This window comes from Gnatocerus cornutus, chromosome 7, assembly GCF_029298725.1.
Source record: "Gnatocerus cornutus isolate USDA-ARS CGAHR chromosome 7, icGnaCorn1.1, whole genome shotgun sequence".
Taxonomy (NCBI): Eukaryota; Metazoa; Arthropoda; class Insecta; order Coleoptera; family Tenebrionidae; genus Gnatocerus; species Gnatocerus cornutus.
In genome coordinates, this window is record NC_142239.1 from 8,115,785 (window position 1) to 8,135,203 (window position 19,419).

General features: G+C 34.8%; 1 protein-coding gene across 1 annotated transcript in view; it reads right to left on the minus strand.

Annotated features, from left to right (window-relative positions):
• LOC148170692 (uncharacterized) overlaps positions 1-19,419 on the minus strand; it is a 119,507-nt gene that overhangs the window by 34,135 nt on the left and 65,953 nt on the right. Inside the window, exon 3 of the mRNA XM_088041965.1 lies at positions 17,807-17,993. Coding sequence (XP_087898091.1) covers positions 17,807-17,953 — 147 coding nt within the window. The 5' untranslated portion in view covers positions 17,954-17,993. The remainder of the gene's footprint in view (positions 1-17,806; positions 17,994-19,419) is intronic.

A 19,419-nucleotide genomic window follows, 5' to 3' on the forward strand; every position in this document is an offset into this window, starting at 1 on the left:
AAAAGTTTTTTCCTAATTTGTATCTTAAACATTCCCAAGTTGCTATGGAAACAATGCTATTCTAACATTCCGTATCGAAATGGATATTCTAGCACTGAAAACGAATTGGAAAATAGCGAAAATAGCTGTGTTACAAGAACAAATTAGGAAAAATAATATAAAAACCTCGTTCATAAGGCCATTTAGGCACTCATCCATTATAAAACTCGCGGCTTTGCCGCTCGTTTTATAAACTTGGATTCGTGCCTAAAAAATTGCCTTATGAAACTCGGTGTTTTAATATACTATTCTCACATCGAAAACTTAACACGTCAAGTATTACACCGCTGTTTACCATGTTTTTACATTCATCCTAAAAGAGCAAAAATCAAACTCGTTCGTTTTTTGTGTCAGGAGTAAATTAAATCTGTTGGTCGTGAAAGACGATTAATCAAGGTCTTTGTCGCGTTGTTCATATGTTTCTCGACAAAGACGATTCACATTGAGTGTGCTACGAATCTGACAACGGAGGGGTTTCTTGGCGCATTGCAAAAGATTTACAAGCAGACGTGGACAACCACGTGATTTATATAGTGACATTGGTTCGAATTTTGTCGGGGCTAAAAATAAATTAGCTGAATTTTTTAATACGTTAAGGCAGTCAGAACCGAAAGTTACGCGCAAATTACCGATTTTACTACTAATATGGCCCCTTCAGAACACAATACATTTTTAATGCTTTTAGCTTGGTTTCCAAAGTAACTTGTGAAAAGTTAATGGTCAGTCACCCTTTTTTTAAAAAGTCAAAATTTTAAGAAATATATCCTGTTTTATCAAACGTGAATACGGTTTCGGCCAAGAAAAGTTACCATTTAAAAACACTTAAAATTCGCTTTTTTACTGTTTTTTCTGTTGGGCTACTTCAGAACAAAAATGAACATGATTTTGGCCAAACAAATTCCCCTTTTAAAAACACTTAAAATTAAGAATTTTGCCCTGTTTTTAATGTATATTTTAAAATTAACATTTTTCAAAAATTTTACCCTGTTTTGAATTTTATACTATACAGGCCCCTTCAGAACACAACACATTTTTAATGATTTCAGCCTGGTTTTCAAGATAACTTTTGAAAAGTTAAAATTTTTAAAGAATTTGCTCGGTTTTTCAAAATCACCCTTTTCAAAAAAGTCAACATTTCACGGAAAATACACCGTTTTTTCAAACAAGAATACAGTTTGGTCCAAACAAATTTCTCTTTCAAAAACACTTAAAATTCGTCTTTTTACCGTTTTTCTGTTGGGCTACTTCAAAACAAAAATGAATACGGTTTCGGCCAAGAAAAGTTACCATTTAAAAATACTTAAAATTCGTCTTTTAACCCTGTTTTTTCTATTGGGCCACATGCCCTTCAGAACACTTTGTGTTTTTAGTCATTTTGTCTTAATTTTAATGGTATATTTAAAAAGCAGATATCCTCCTCTCAAACTCATCTAGAAAACCATTTTAAACGAAAATTGATAGATTTTTCCGACGGGTAAAACACCCGGGTAAAAACTATATTTGATAATGAATTAGGATTATATGCGATTTTTCCTGCTTTGAAGTTTGTACTATATGGGCTTGTTCAGCACAACAGTTCAAATTTAAAGTCAAAAATAAATAAAGATAAAGTTTAAGTGATCTTAAATCATTTAAAAAATATAATATTTTAAGAATTTATAAAATAGAAAATTAATTATTTATGATCCCATTCCAAGAGTAAAAACATCTCCATGTTTATAAATTCTTTCAATTGATAAAGTCTCCCATTTATGTGCATAAATACCGTATGGACCATTTGTTATAGGTCTTTGATATGGGCTAGCACAAGGTATTACTTCTGTAGCTTTTTCCTCTTCTTCCTTATATATTCTCATATATCCTTTACGGATAAAGTAAAATAGATCGAGATATCAAATAGGATCTTTGAAACATTTTTTAAATTTAAAGATAACTTCTTCTTTCATTGGATAATTAAATTTAATTTCTATCATGTTATTATGGCTAATTCTTTGATTAAATATTTTTTCATATCTCTTTAAATTATAAAGTCTACCTCTAAAGTAATAAAACCTGAAAATATGTGTTGTTTGTCTTCGCTCGACATAAGTTCGTCTAGATCTTTTTGTAATTCTTGTATAAAATCTTGTGATAATTCTTGATAGCATAATACCAAGAACAAATTAAGTTTGTGTTTGTTTTCTCTGATAAAGTCTTGAGATAATTTTTGATATTGTGATATTGCACTATCAACTTTATCTGCAAAATCTTTTATAAAATCTTCAGATAATTTTTGATAACGTGATATTGTGACCCAATCGAGTACATTGTGAAACTCTCTAATAAATACTTCAGATAATTTTTGATGGAATGATACACATTTCCAATCAACTTTAGATCTAAATTCTCTAATAAAATCTTCAGATTCGGTTGTTTCTCATATCATCTTCCGTCATTAAGTTAATTTTTCTCCATTCTTTTTCTTTAACCCTAAGATAAGAGGAATTATCATCTGAGTCAGTTAAGTCACTTGAATAACTTAAGTCAGAGACAGCCATTTATTTAAAAAAAAAATCATATGAAAATGATCTAAACAAACACTCATCAAACTCAATGTTCAAGACTTTGTCATAAAATATATATGTTTTTCCAGAATAAGTTCTAAATATTGCATCATTTCTTTTTCCTTTTGGTATTCCTAAATTTTCAATAGATTGACCGTTATATCCACTTTTAACATTAAAACTTGGAAAATCAATTAAATAATATAAATTTTTAACAACCATTAAAACATCACCTGAAGGTCTTTGATAAATATGTGAAATTTCTTGAAAATCATCTGGCAAAAAATATAAATAATCTTTAATAAATTTTGGTTCTTTATCATAAGTCAAGTCTTTTAAATTGACTAACCAAACATATTTCTTATAAAAAATATACATATGATGATTTGCAATTAAGAATGTATCAATTTCTTTATCAAAATCACATAAATTACCGAATATACCTCTAGGCTGACCTTCAGGGAAGCTTTGCCTCACAGTAGGTTTAACTGTTGTTGTTGCTGGTATTAATTCATATTTTAATCGTTCAGGTCTTTCATATAAATATTGAATTGCCCACACATCGTCTTGAGTTAATTTATCAATATGACCTTTATAATAGGCGTACATAATTGAATTATTATTTGCAGAATGTTCAATACCTAATGTGTGTCCGATTTCATGTAATAATAAAAAATAATAAAAATTAGTTTTTTCATCAGGTGTATTGTCTGATTCCCCAAAATACCAATTTTCATTTATCAAAATGAATTCCTAGACATTCATCATTATTTGGAAAGAAGCCATGTGCTAAAACATTACCTTTTCCTTCAAAACTGCTAGAACATATTCCTTGTTAACACCGTGAATTATGATTATGTTGAAACAGCGTATTAGAAAATGAAATAAGTATGTCCGGTTTAACGCTATTGTAATTAAATTTTAAATTTGAAACAGATTCCCGTTGATCAAAGGCTTTTTCTGCTAATTCTTTCAATTCGTTTGTAGCTAACGAAAAATACCATTTAAGATTTGTTTTATTCCATTTTTGATAATAAACTCTTTAAGCTGTTGGATTATCTTTGACACCACATCTGGGTGTTTTCATTAAATCAAGTGTTTCCTGATTCAAAGTTCCATCAGTTGGATGTCATTTTGAGGTTTGACTCTCAAACCTCAAGGGATGTTTTTTACAAGGCGGTTGTTGGGTAAGAAAAATGTCTCTACTATTTAATTTTATAACAGTTATAAGCTGTTTAACAAACCACAAGGAAAAAATATTTATTAGATAAAATAGATGTGAATTTAAAGTAGTATATATAGTATTAAAAATAATATCTTGCGTTTGTATATTCCACACAATACAATACAAACTGATTTTTTTTTTCAGCTACACAATGGGGATTCAAGCGCCATGCCAGAGCCAACTATAGCTTACGAGCCTACGCCTAGGAATCGTGACGTCACATCAGTGGCCGTACCGCGCTTCGAAAAATGCATTGTTTTAAAGGGAAAGACGCCGTCCGTTCTTCATAAAAAGGCCTCTAAAAACTTCCCACTTGTAAAACTTTTGTAAAATTTTATAAATTATGTTGTGATTTATAATGACAACAGCAAATTTTAAGAAAACAAGCATTTATTCAATCATACATACAATATATAAACCATATTTAAATGAGAAACCAATACACCAGAGCAGATTTTAACAAATCTTTCATCAAAATGTTTAATACACACAACACTGCTCTTGTTAGGTACAAAGTTTTTTCTATTTATACACTGTATCCACTTATCTTTCAGAAGTTTATTCTTTGGAAATTGAAAAATCGACACTTTTTCACTTTTATTGTAATTACTTCTACAATTAGGTACACAGCAACTATTTGGCATTTTGATTAAAAAGGTATTACACCTATTATATGTATGTAGACAACAGAATAAGTAAATCAGTTAATTTACAACTTTGGTCACACACCTTGTTTGTCCGTTCGAAATGAAGCAAGTACTAAAAACATTTTCATGAACATGGGAGTATTTATAAAACCCAGAGAAAATGATGGAAAGGGGTATTTTGTCATATTCTGAGAAAAACATTGAAGGAAGAAATTCCGAGATCCTTCTCAACCCAAAAAGTCAGAAAAAGAGGTAAATCTTTAATATTATTCCGAGAAGATTTAATGTAAACATGAATGCTGAATACGTTTCCAGAAATAGAGAAAAATCTGGTCACATTTTTTTCCATTTTTTGTAGAACTAGGAAATAAAATTATTAGATAGGCATAAAAAAGCTTTGGGTCGATGGTCGATGTCCTTTTTAAGAAAAATACAATGGTTTTTGTATTTCATGATTGAAAGGGTGCAAAATACCTAACAGTACCTAAATATGGGGCTGTTTGTTCCCGCTTGAGCTGCCCTAAATCCGGCACTGCTATTAAAATGTCAACTTTCAGCATTTATTACACAAAAAAATTATTTGTAAGGTTTCTAGGAAAATCAAGCTTTTAAAACTATTAACCGTGTCCGCCCCAGTAAAAAGTCACAAAAAAAGAAGTAATTCCGTAATATTTTGAGAAGAACATTTAATGATCAGATTCTAAGAACATCCCAAAAATTGTCATTCCAAGCAAAACGTAATTTACAATGTCTAAGTTTGTTAAAATGAAGAAAATAGACATCTCATTCCCATATTTCCAAAAGCCGCAATGGTGACCGTTCGGCCACTGTGCTGACGTCACATCGGGTCTCCGGCCGCTAGGCGTAGGCGCGTAAGCTATAGTTGGCTCTGGCCATGCCCATCTCCAGCATCTTCGGGGACACCATCTCCCCCGAAGAGCAGCACCCTATAAACAACATCTTCACAATCTTTAAGTTCAGAATAACAAATATTTATATTGTTAATGTCATAAATATTTAAACAAAGTTTGTTGGAATTTTATTATTATTATTATAGAGGAATTACCAGAAAAACAAAAACAAGGCAAAAAGGCGAATTTTAAGTGTTTTTAACGGTGAAGTTGTTTCCCTGAAATTCGTATTCATTTTTGTGCTGAAGCGGCCCAATAGAAAAACAAGGCAGCTCCCTTAAAGTTTTAACTTTTTTCAAGATACTTTGAAAGACGGGTTAGACTCCATAAAAAATCATGTGTGTTGAGGGGGCCTTAATAGTATAAAACAGAGTAAAATTTTTGAAAAATGTTAATTTTAAAATATACATTAAAAACAGGACAAAATTCTTAATTTTAAGTGTTTTTAAAAGGGGAATTTGTTTGGCCAAAATCATGTTCATTTTTGTTCTGAAGTAGCCCAACAGAAAAAAACAGTATAAAAGCGAATTTTAAGTGTTTTTAAATGGTAACTTTTCTTGGCCGAAACCGTATTCACGTTTGATAAAACAGGATATATTTCTAAAAATTTTGACTTTTTAAAAAAAAGGGTGACTGAAAAACCAGGCAATTTCTTTAAAAATTTTAACTTTTCACAAGTTACTTTGAAAACCAGGCTAAAGCATTAAAAATGTGTTGTGTTCTGAAGGGGCCATATTAGTAGTGATTTTAAATACGAAATGGCATTTCATTCCAGCAAGATCTCCACATATGGGTGGTCTATGGGAAGCCAACATCAAATCGATGAGAAGACAACTGAAAGCAGTAATCGGTAACGCCCATTGAACATTAATCGAGTTTCAAACACTGTTGGTTAGAATTGAAGCGTGTTTAAACTCCCGACCAATGCTACCACTAAGTCCCGATCCAAATGACTTGTAAGCCGTAACCCCTTCCCATTTTCTGATTGGAGAGCCATTAACAGCACTTCCAGAACCCGACCTCCGCGAAGTTTGGATCAACCAATTGTCCAGATGACAGCTGGTAGAACGTCTTCAACAGCATTATTGGAATCGGTGCTCCCGCAAATATCTGAGCAGTCTCCAACAACGAACTAAGTGGAAACAAGACGAAGTCCCCGAGAACCTCGTAGGGACCTTGATGCTACTCGTCGACAATTCACCTCCACTGTGTTGAAAGATGGGCCGTATCGCCTAGGTATAGAATTCCCAGTTTCTTAAGGTTATATTGCTTACGCTATTGTTGTGGAGTCATTCCTCTTTCAATAGGCGAAATTATCCAAACTACCCCCATCATAAATTAAAAATTCTTGCCTGGCTACCTAGTTTACATTTTGCTGTTTCCCCGGATTACAGCAGGCCTTTGATATACAAGCGTCCCCATCATTTTAACAATGGTACAAATTATGGTGGGTGGCTACCTCTTAAATGAAGTTAAATAGGTTTATGGGGGCCATATAACCTTATTCCACTGGGAATACAATACATCCAGGCAACGATGGCCATTGTCGTGTGGTCAGCGTTCGCACCAGCCAAGGCGTCGTAAAGCAGTCGTTGAAAAGGTTGTGTCTTCTACCCATCCAGGACCAACAGTAGTGACTGTGTACTACGGACTTCAGTCTCCACGTGAAGGACAATTCACATTTTTTTCTTCTTATTGCCTTGCCTTTCTTTACTCATTTTAAGTTTATATATACATATGTTTATTCGTTTGTCGTTAATGAGTTAGTTAGGCGTAATAATCTTTGTAAATATAATATATGTAAATACGATTATTGAAGTACTAAGTAAGTAGCTTCAAGGGGAGCAGTATGTTTAGGCCACCACTAGTTCTGTACCAACTGAGGGTGGCAGGGTGGGGTGAGACATTACAATTTAGTTTTTAAGGAATCAAAATTCTGAACTCGACAGAGTATTACCGAGTATTCAATAAACGTTTAAAAAACAGTTTAAGTCGAATAACTATTCCGTCTTACAACATTCCAACGTGAGGTGAAACAGTCGTTTTAAAATTAAAATGAAAGGGCAAAAAATGTGGAGATAAGAATTAAGTTTATAATATTGGCAGCATCGCCGAGAAAAATAATCACCAGTTAGTAAGACTACCTCCGTATCACTGGAACTTTAATCCGATAGAATTGATTTGGTCACAATTGAAATATTTTGTCCGGAAGAAGAATGTTACTCCCAAATTGCGCATTGCCTTTAATTCGCGAAGGAGTTGCAACCATAACTGCCACAAACTGTCAAACTGCGGGCAACACGTAGTTAAAGAACATATTTATAGGCAAAATTTTGTTCCGGAGCTTATTATTAATTTAGAAGGAGATTCAGATAGTGACTGATAAAGTAACCCAGAAGGTATAAGGCTATATAGTAGCAGTAAAATTATCCCATTGTGTAAAAGTTAACTTGTCTACAATAGAAAACATCCCAGAGTGGTAAACCATCTGGTTGTACCGCTGCGCTTACTTTGGTCACTTCGACCAGTCCCGGCTTAATAATATTTGAAAATTATGGAAACATGTGCATGAATTACATCAAACTTGGACAAAGAGATTATTATTAATTGTAGATTACCCACATTTCTATTGTTTTTCTTAAAGAATGTAATAAATGGTAAATTAAGCACCACAGATAAATCCTAATTTTAATGATTACTAAAATATTTTAAGCCGGTTCTGGTTAGTTCAGGCAAACCATGATTTATTGTTGGGACACGCGCTTGCCGATAAGGGTACAAAAGAGATGATAATTGACGGTCAAAATTTTTATTAGTGCAATATAGCCTTATACCTTCTGGGTTACTTTACCTGAGTTTTATAAATTTTAACTTTATTGCTATTTTGAAAAAACTTTCTGTTTGTTAGTTTATTCCTAATATATAACATTTATTTCTAAAACTGTTTTTATTACCTATCTTTTTTGTAAACAATTAATTATATGAAACAAAATAATTGGGTATCCTGTTCTAAATTACGTGAGATAATCAGATTATTCCACAAGTTCACCGTGTTAATCAATCGAGTTATTAAATTAGATATTTACATAACAAGTGCGGAAAGTGAGCAATTTCGCCACGAGTGTAAATGTAGATGCACGAGGCGCCAGCTGAGTACAGATGTTACACGAGTGCAAGAAAGACACTTTCCGACGAGTTGTGTACACTATTTTTCCTACGACCTTCCATCATCAGGAAGAAACCATAAGTCTTGACAATAGTTCATTTCTTATCTTTTCTAAATATCATTTTTTACGACCATGAGGTTTTATATGAATAAAAGTGACGTATTCCACATAGTTAGATGGTTGATGTTTTCGTACATCAATTTACGAAAGTAAAAGTCACCAGTGTGAAATGGATATATCCGCATAGACCTGTCAAAATTGTCTTGGCAAAAACGACCTAACCAATTCATTTTTACCATTATGCATGTTGTTTTACAGTGAATCGTCTAGATATTTAAAACAAAAATTCAAGAATTACATTTGTTTGATTTTATCAAATTACATTTGTTTCAAAATAACTGTCAATTTTGACAGGTCTGTGCGGATATATTTATATCACACTAGTGACTTTTACTTTCGGAAATGGAGGTACGAAAACATCAACTTTCGGAGTCATTTAACCGTGTGGAAAATGTCACTTTCATATGGGGTCGTAGGAAAAATAATTATTCTAATTCTATTTGTAAGTTTCATATAATTGCCTTTCAAGCCATATTTTAAGGAATTTCATTGTTCCGATTTGTAAGATTGACCAGTCGGGTAAAAATATTTATTACGGTTCATTTCAAGGCAGATAAGACCCAACCACTTGAGGTTTACTATGTTTATGGAGGTTTGTGGTAAAGAGACTGTAAACAATATAAAAACTCAAAGCCATAACCGCATTAGACCGTTTGGTGAACTGTAATGATATACCATTTTGTAACGTATTATAGCTTAAATATTATAGGTTAAATAGCTGACAATTGTTTATCAGGTAATTACTAATTAGCAACGCCCTTTGGAGCGTAATGAATAAACAGAAGCACTGTTAAAACGGATTCGGATTCTTCTAGAATCTCATAACCGTTCACATTCTAATGGGATTCAAGCTAACTCCAAAAAACTAGGAGTTGCCACCATCTGGTTACCATTTAGAAGTCTAGTTCTGCAAAGGAAAAATAGAAAAAATCTCTTACCATGAATAAGTCGTTCCTAAATCAATTCCTATGACTGTGCCCACTTCTTCCTTCTCCTTTTTGTCTTAATTTTCAAACAATTGACTTTTGACAGATGTCGCTATATTCGCTATTTTAAGGTTGATCTGCTAAAAATATAACGGTAAATTTCAGGTTCGAAGCAACTATGCATCGGTCTCACTCGTCTCACTTCTGGGTAGGTAAAGTTTGGGGTATGGTCAAATCGAGGGTCAGATCATAAAATAGTAAATAAACATAAATCTAACGGAGTAGAAATGCAGCACTAGTTTGAAAGTTCTTTCCACAAATATTTCACAAACAAAAAAAAGACACATTTTTTAAAACAAATGTTGTAAGTTTTGCTTACATTTTGTAACGTATTACCAGTAAATATCCGAAATTGACTCCAAGTTTATTCAACAAAAACCATTAATTAATTCAAATTGAAACAAATTGGTTTTAAAAGTATGACAAAAAAATTACAAGATTTGAAAAAGATATTTATCTTACTCGTCAACAGTGTATATGGACAATGTCTAGAAAATTTTGATAAACGCGTAGATATAAAATTGGCTTCTCACTAGAGAAAGCAAAAATAAACAACCTGGGGCACATATCAAAAACAAATTCTAAAAATTGTACAATTTTTGTAAAAACCTGGTTGCGAATCAAATAAATATAGTTAAAATGTATGTATATAACAAAACCAAATTATGTTGGGTTTTGTACTTTAGAGTAGACTAAGGATGTTAAGTATGATTTTTTTTAATACCTTCAAAAGCTATGTAATTTCTTCATTTAATAGTGATTTGTGAAAATATTTGTAGCGATATACAGGGTCCGGCAACACTTGTGTCCACACCCAAAATCGTCTTTAATTTTAAAGATAAAATTTTGAAAATTTGCACTCGCTCACAGTTGACAAAGCTCTAGAAGCTGACGCAAAAATTTGCTTTTTATCACTGATAGTTTTGGCGTCGTGACGCCTTAAAATGTAATTTTTAGGGAATTGTGAGGGTTTGTGATATCAACCCTTAATTTAATTTTTTTCCAATAGAGATGTGTTAAGACTATCTCAGTTATTATTTTAGATTCAATGCAAATTCTTTTCAAAATTTGAGAAAAAAATGCGGTTTTATCAAGTTAGTTTCCAATTTCATTACGTCAAAATTAGGAACTACGTTTACACCCATCTGTCAATATTTTGTGTCACAAATGACATCTATCTTTTGGCTCGCTTTAGATTGTAACAAAAGTCTTACTTGGTGAAATTGTCGCTTTGTCGATGTTAATTAACGATTTCTGGTGTCCATAAAGTGCAACATGCCCGTGTTAATCAAAATTAACCTTTATAAGAATGAATGAAGTGACTTGTGAAATTTTGGTGTAAACGTAGTTTGCCGCTGCGCTGTCAGAATTTTGAAAACTAACTTGATAAAACAGCGTTTTTTTTCCAAATGTTGAAGAGAATTTGCATTGAATCTAAAATAACAACTGAGATATTTTTAACATATTTATATTGAAAAAAAAATAAATTAGGGGTTGATATCACAAACCTTCACCATTAACTAAAAATTACACTTTTAAGGCGTCGCGACGCCAAAACTAGCAGTGATATAAAACAAAATTTTGCGTCAGCTTGTAGAGCTTTGTCAACTGTGAGCGTATGCAAATTTTCAAAATTGTAACTTTAAAATTATAGACGATTTTGGGGGTGGACACAAGTGTTGCCGGACCCTATACAGTAACCGTTTTGATTTATAAAATTTTTATAATCATTAATGAAAATAGAATCACTCCAAATGATTCAAACCTGAGTTCGCCAGGTTGCTTATCCAAGCTTTTTATGAAACCGTGCGAAGGTCACAGAAACATGTACATGAAATGATTTCCGAATTGAGAAATAAAGACTCCCTCTCTAGGTGATCAAAAAAATTCACCAAAAACACTCGCTTGGGGTAGAAAGACACATGTCTCTTGCTCAAGAACATAAACCAGCTTCAAATTCATACTACATTTCACATCACCCCATTATCAAAGAAACGTCAACCAAACCAAACTCGGAGTGGTTTTCGACGCCTTAATCAAAACCTCTAGCCATATAATCGGACCCAATGTCCAAATGATATTTTTCAAATCATTTTACGATTTCGAACTCATGCATTTGCAATGACAGCTGACATCAAACAAATGTATCATCAGATTTTATTAGACTTGATACATTATGACTCATCAATACGCATTTCGAAATGTTAAAACTAATATTATGCCAGATTGGCGACGCCACCTTAATTTACCACTAAGATATTAGTTATGTACTGTTTATTGATTGTGATTATCGAGGAAGATTATAGCATCCTGACACAGGAATTGCATCACTGGGAACTCTTAAAAACTGTTGCCGTTGTCAAAATACTCGGTGGGAACCGCTGTGTTTGCATCAAAGATGACGAATGCAGTTATCTTTGAGGGCCTACGATTCCCACTCTGGAGGTGGACCCACATATAACCCCAGAAGAAATGCGATGTTTCCTAGCTATTCTAATTGTGAGTGGCTACGACAGCAAGCCAGGAAAAAGATATTATTGGGATTCATCCGACGATATGAAAAACATTGCCGTATCTAATGCAATGAGACGAGACAGATTTACAGAAATAATGAAATGTTTACATTTTGACGAGACAATGGTCAAATACTACGGTAAACATGGATGCAAACAGTTCATAAGAGGCAAGCCAATCAGATTTGGCTTTAAAATTTGGTCTCTGAATGCATCTGATGGGTATTTGCTAAATTTTGAAGATTACCAAGTAAAACACCCTCACGCAAACGAGAATTACGATGCAGCTTTTGGTAAATGCACCGCACCTTTTGTAGCAATGGTACAAAAAATTCCAAGTTCTCATTACCCTTATAAGTTTTACTTGGACAACCTATTTACAAGTGTAACTTTGTTAGACTATATGAAAGAAAAAGGCTACGAAGTTGCAGGTACATTTCGCGAGAACCGCATTCCCCATACCTGTCCTGTTACAAAGAAAAAAGATTTGAAGAAGGCGGCAAGAGGAACATACATTTCCGCATTAGATAAAACCCACGGAATAATTTTTGTAAAGTGGGCGGATAATAACATCGTGACGGCGGCTTCAACGTGTCATGGAGTCCAGCCTATTGGTAATGTCAAAAGGTATAGCAAAACGGAAAAAGCGTATGTAAGAGTACCAAGGCCAAATATTTTTGGGCAATATACTGCACATATGGGAGGTACTGACCTGATGGACCAAAATGTCTCAACATACCGCATCGGAATTAGGTCAAAAAAGTGGTGGTGGTGCATTTTTACCTGGCTCATAGACGTTTGTAAGAGTAACGCATGGTCACTATATAAAAAAGCGGTAGACAAAGACTTCTCGCAATTAGACTTTAGAAGAAGCATTGCTCAAACGTATCTAATAAAATACCAGAACCCACCAAAAGGAGCTGGAAGACCTTCCACTTCTAAATCTAGTTTATCCTGCATAAGAGTTTCTGACGACCTGCGATACGATCGGCGAGACCATCTTTTACAGTACGTTCCTGACAAAAAGAGAAGACGATGTGTTGGGGAAGGTTGTTCAACGCACGCTCGCACAATGTGTCGTAAGTGCGATGTTGGACTGTGTTTAGAATGCAACGTAATTTTTCACTCTGTAACTAAAAAATAAATAACGTAAGTACTTAATTGTTCTAGCGTTACATATATGTCACACTTATTTTTATGCCCCATTTCAACAGAAAAATGTAAAAATGTCTTGTTTTGTTCAATAAAGTGATTTTGAAGTTGATATATGCCACTTTTTTTAAAAAATTTAAAAATAAAAATTCCGGACATAATGGATTAAGACGGGAATTATTAAAAGAAACCGGGACTGTGTTTATGAGAGAGCCCGACCTTACCATAGATAAGGCTGTTGAGCTCGCCAAATAGGCCTAACTTAATGAGAATCTCTTAAGAAATCGGTCAGGGTCAGTAATGTGTACAAATATCGTGTGTTATCGCTGCGGAACATCTGGTCATATCGCTCGAAACTGCCGAAGTTTTCCTAATCAATTTAATAATTTCAATGGACCCAGGAAAAATAATTTCGGGAATAACTTTGGAAACCAAAATAATAACGGGTACTATTCAAAAAGCCAGGGAAACTTTAATGGTCAAGGTAATAATAATCGAATCTTTAATCAGACCGTGAGAAATTCACCGGAGAGAAGAAATATTAATTATCAGGGTTATCGTGGATCCGCAACGCCAAATCGCGATTCAGGTACTAGAAGCACTCCTAACCAACTCGACCGGGAACAGAGTTCTTTAAACGCGACCGCTCCTCGATTCACGCCTGCGATTACAGGCTCGGGCGGTGGTAAAAATCCACCAACGACGCCAACCTCCCCCTTTAGTATTTAATTTTATTATTTGTTACTTGTTGGGAATGATATAACTATGTTTAGATCTAATAAGTTATTTCCTTTTATTTATTAATTATTTTGATGATGAAGAACGGTTGCTCGACTTTTGCTTCATATTTTGTTTGATTCTTTTAAATTTTGAAACTTTCGTACAAAACTCGACCAATCATGATTTCATTATGTATGTTTTATGTATCTTTTATAGCCCTATCCAACACCATGTTGCGCCTAATATTAACTCTGACGCTAAGCTTGCATTGGACTTCGGGGCTCGTGGCGTACGACTGTGAAGATCCGGCTGTTAACGCGACAGTGATTTCCCTAAAAAACGTTAAACCGTGTGTTCACGAAAAAACAATCTATGGTAGTAACAGACTAAATGTGCAAATCGTACAAAGGGACGAACTCAAATATGTGCATGTAAGATCGTGTCTAAACGAAATAACTCGAATTGTGTTTCATTGTGGCACGCACAGCCACTCAAGTATCACGGGTCAAGGAATTTTAACTTACATCAAACGCGTCGGGGCGAAAGAGTGCAACAACATCCATCGATCCCGCAGCTATCAACTAGCCCACCAGTACGTCGGGGAAGTACCCATGAATGGTACCGCATCGGCATCATTTGTACTATTTGGTGCCATACAACCTAACGGCGCCCTCAACGGTGTGTCATACACCGAAAATGGGTATCATTATGATGATGTTACCCAATCAGCCAGTATCAAAATCCTTACCAGAGACTACTCCGCCACCTTAAGTTTAGACTCAAACGAAATAAAACTCCTTAACGGCCTTACTTGCCCATACCTCAAGGAGCACAGTTTCGACTCTACATATGGTGACACGGTTTGGGAGTTGGACGTGATGAACCATGACAAAGAAGGCTTATCAATACTGTACCAAGGAATTGCTCTTAGAGTTACCAATAATGAAACTAGGGAAGAATTGTTAGTGGTGGAAGATCAAGAGAGAATCTTCGCCCTTAGCCTTCTCAAGACAGTCCAAGTCAATGGCCGAGCTGCATTGCAATCCGAACATCCACGAATTATGGTACTCGCATCCCCAAAATACAAACTTGTTAGTCTACGTAAATAGCAAATTTTTGTATATGGAACAATCATTTAAGAGAACCGTGGATGAAATGTACCTTGATGCAATCTATCGACGATGCGAGCTACACCGGCAAATTTTGCTTACCAAACTATCCTTTGTGCAGACGTCTCCTCCAAACAGTGGCCATATCCTTAAGAACGAACTAGGATATTATGGAAGAGTCCTTGGTGAGGTGGCGTATCTCCTTCAATGTGTTCCCCGTCTTGCAAAAATTCGTCGAACCACTAAATGTTACAATGAACTACCTATCCATCTGGGGGATGACCCAAAATTTCTCTCCCCTATCACCAACATCATTCAAAACCAAGCTGAAGAAGTTGATTGTTATTCCATTACACCGGCCTTATTCTATGTAGACAACGATTGGTTAGGATGGTTAAGATTTAATCCTAACCCAGTCACGAATCAAATACCCGACATGTTGGAACCAACCACCGAAAACAAACTTACGTTTAAATCTATCAAACCCCTTGGTAGAGGAGGTATTTATACCCAAGAAGAGCTAGAACTAAGTCGACGAAACATTCTATTTGGTATTAAACGCAAAGCGGTCAAAAGTATTCTCATCCGAAAAATCGCTGGTATGCAGCCTATTAGTCAAGGATACTCCGCCCTTGGCATCTTCAATCCAGACGAAATTCGAAGTCTAGCCAAGAATTCTCTTCAATATGTTCGGAGATGGTTCACGGACTTTTGACATGATCATGAGTGGGTTGTATGGAATTTATATTATCTTCGTTCTTTTGAAATATGTGGCTGTTTGCCTTAATGGATGGCAGATTTAAAAAACGCTAGCTTGTGGCCTCGAGATTTTGGCTTGTTTATGGGACACGTTAGCAACGTGTCCCATTCACCGCCATCATACCCAAAGAACTGGTTGTACTGCACCCCCGGAATCACTACCGGACCAACCGACCCTTCAAGATCCACCCCGGACTTCTTCGTTATATCCACCAATACGAGTCGTTACCCATTGGACAGACCCAGCTAACTCCAACGAGTCTCCGCCTCAATAAGCTCGTACCCCTCACCCGACTCTTCTTGTAAGTGCGGAAGTGTATAAAGGCCATTTATCGAGTGACTTGTGCGTCAACTTTTTATTTTATTTTTCTTTGTTTGAAAGTATTATTCTTGTTTGTTTGTATAGTATTAGCTAGTTTATAAGCTTATATGTATTTCTTCGTGTTTTTGGAGACTCGAGTACTGCAACGTACTCGACTCTTCAAATTTAGGGGGAAGTGATGTGACGAACCACGCACTATGACTCATCAATACGCATTTCGAAATATTAAAAATAATATTATGCCGGACTGGCGACGCCACCTTAATTTACCACTAAGATATTAGTTATGTACTGTTTATTGATTGAGATTATCGAGGAAGATTATAGCATCCTGACTCAGGAATTGCATCACTGGGAACTCTTAAAAACTGCTGCCGTTGCCAAAATACTTGGTTGGGAACCGCTGTGTTTGCATCAAAAGATGACAAATGAAGTTATCTCTGAGGGCCTACGATTTCCACTCTGGAGGTGGTAACTCCGATAAATATTGGTACCACCACCAGGAGAGAGGAGAATTGATTAATCATTGAGTAAAATAGAGTCAGTTGTAAGTCGTGAATTTTATTTCAAATTTTTAAGGTGTTTTTTTATTTCTTTAATTTAATAATTATTATTCACTTTTAAATTGAGTGTCTCCAACTGATTGCAACTGCCCTGAGTGTGGATATTCGGTAAGTCCTCTAATTTTAGTCCGCTAATTTTCCGTGTTTAGTTTATCTGTTTCATTATTTTTATTCCGGTTTATTTTGTACTTTATTTATTAACATTTATTTTATTTTATAACATTTTATATTGATCCGATTGACTATTTTCAACTTATTCACCTCTCCGAAGACCTTTGTCTTTTTTTAGTTCTTTCGTTTTTGGTTGCACACGCCATAAAAGTGTGCTGGTGACAGCGACATTAAGCCTAACCGCTCGCAAACGAATCGCCCCCATAAGGGCCGATTCGCCACATTAAATTGTGTCTTGTCATTCATTGTTATTTTGTTTATATAATTTTTGTAGTCTGATCACATTCACAACAGAGCGAATGGAAGATTTTTGAAGTTCTTTTGATGTAATTCACTCCCCGTTAGTTTATTTATTGCAGTTTTGTACCGAAACGTTTCTTCGTAAAGTGACTTCCTCTGACAATAAAAATTATTAAATATTTTGTAACATGATCAGCTCGTCTGTTCAAATACTTGTACTTCTTGAAATGTTTTAAATGAACAATTAGCTGTAAAATTTAAATCAAAACCACCCAAAACTTCTAAAATCTGAATAAAACAAGTTAAACTACATCTTGTCTGGTGTATTTTTATTTCTTTGTGTCGGTACGCTCTTTCCAAAAGTCGATGCACTGCTTTGTATCTAACGAACATCCGCCTTCACAGCACAACGTAGGTTCTAACCGTTTCAGACGATCACGATTTTCGGCCATTTTATTTCTTTTAAAGTTCGCGATTCTCGAGTTTTGGCGGAATTGGGTTGCAGATCATAAAAATTTGGAAAACATCATCAAAAGTTATCTCAGCAATAGACATATACAATTAAAAGATAATTCAAATGAGCTGTGGGGTCGCGCAGGGTTCTATCCTCGGACCACACCTGTGGAATATTCTTTACGATGGCATCCTGATACTCGATCTTCCAAAGGGCACAAGAACTTTGGCATGCGCGAATGATCTGGCCTTGCTGGTTACTGCAAAAACTAGAGAAGACATCATGGAAAAAATTAATATGAGTGTTACTCATATCAGCCGATGGTTAGCCGAAGCTGGACTGCAACTGGCCCCTGAAAAAACTGAAGCTGTTATACTCTGTTATACTCTCCAAGTCGATAATCAATCGATAAAAACAACTCTTAAGTACTTAAGGGGTAATCTTAGACGAAAATCTGCGGATGGTGGAACACATGCACTACATAGCAGGTAAAGCTGATGTGCAACCAACCACCTTCCTGAAGGAATGCCACATTGGCGCTTCCGGGAAAGGTGAAGAACAACAGGTTGCGGGGAAGAGTTTTAGCCGGTAAAAGTCCGGCAGTACCCAAAGCGGTCGATACTAAGCTTCGGGTGCCCATGAGAGTTTCCCCTTCCAAAAAAAAAAAGTCAGGTCAGGTCAGGTCATGATCTGACCTCACCGTCCGACCAGGCCTTGGAAATAATCAATGGGATAAAAGGCAAAAGCCTTCTGTAATGATAAAATATATTAAATTTGCTAATAGTGTAAAGTCCAACAAAGCGGACTGTTACCTCTACCAATTGCTGAGAATGCAATTGAGTAATGAGTTCAATACCCATTACCTTTAGCGAAATACTTCCTTATATGGTAATGGTTATTGCAGGGGAATCTGCTGATACTACTCAATTTGTTTGCGTAAATAGTTGCTGTAAAATGTATAGATAGTAAGAGTCATCGTCCTCACAATTATTGCATTGTTAATGCCGAAATGTGTGTAAAAGAAAGCGTCAATAAAGTGTCAAGTTGTAACCGACCAAGGAACTGAATTTCTATCCTTAATTTTTTCAGAATCGTGTAAAATTTTAAACATCAAACAACTAAAGTCTACCGCATATCGTCATCAGACCATAGGTGCTTTAGAAAATAATTATAAACATTTGGGTGCATATTTGAGAATGCAAGTAGCTCATCACCCGAATGCTTGGAGCACTTGGTTACCTTTTTGATGTTTCGCTTATAATACAACGGTTCATACAACTACTCAGTATACACCGTATGAGTCAAATAGCAGGTTACCGTCTACTATCAATGCAAAAGTAGATTCTTTATACACATTTGAAAATTACCCTTTAGAACTCAAATTTAGGTTGCAAGAAGCATGGCATGACGCAAGTCAAAAATTAGTTAATGCAAAGATTAAGCGTAAAGAAATATACGATCAGCATACTTCTAAAATTAATTAGTTATAAGACAGGTGATTTAGTTTTACTAAAAAAATAATATGCAAAATAAGATGCAACATTTATTTAAAGGACCTTATTGTGCAGTTAAAGAAAATACGCCAAATGTAGTTATAAGTTTAAATGATAAGGAAATAATTGTACATAAAAACCAGTGTAAGCCATATTATAAGTAAAATGTTAAGTGTACATAATGATAGATTGTATAAATTAATTATTTAAAATTGTAAAGTAGTTTAAGAACAATTTAGATGGGGTTAGGTAATGTTAAGTTACAAAAAAAAATTGTAAATTGTA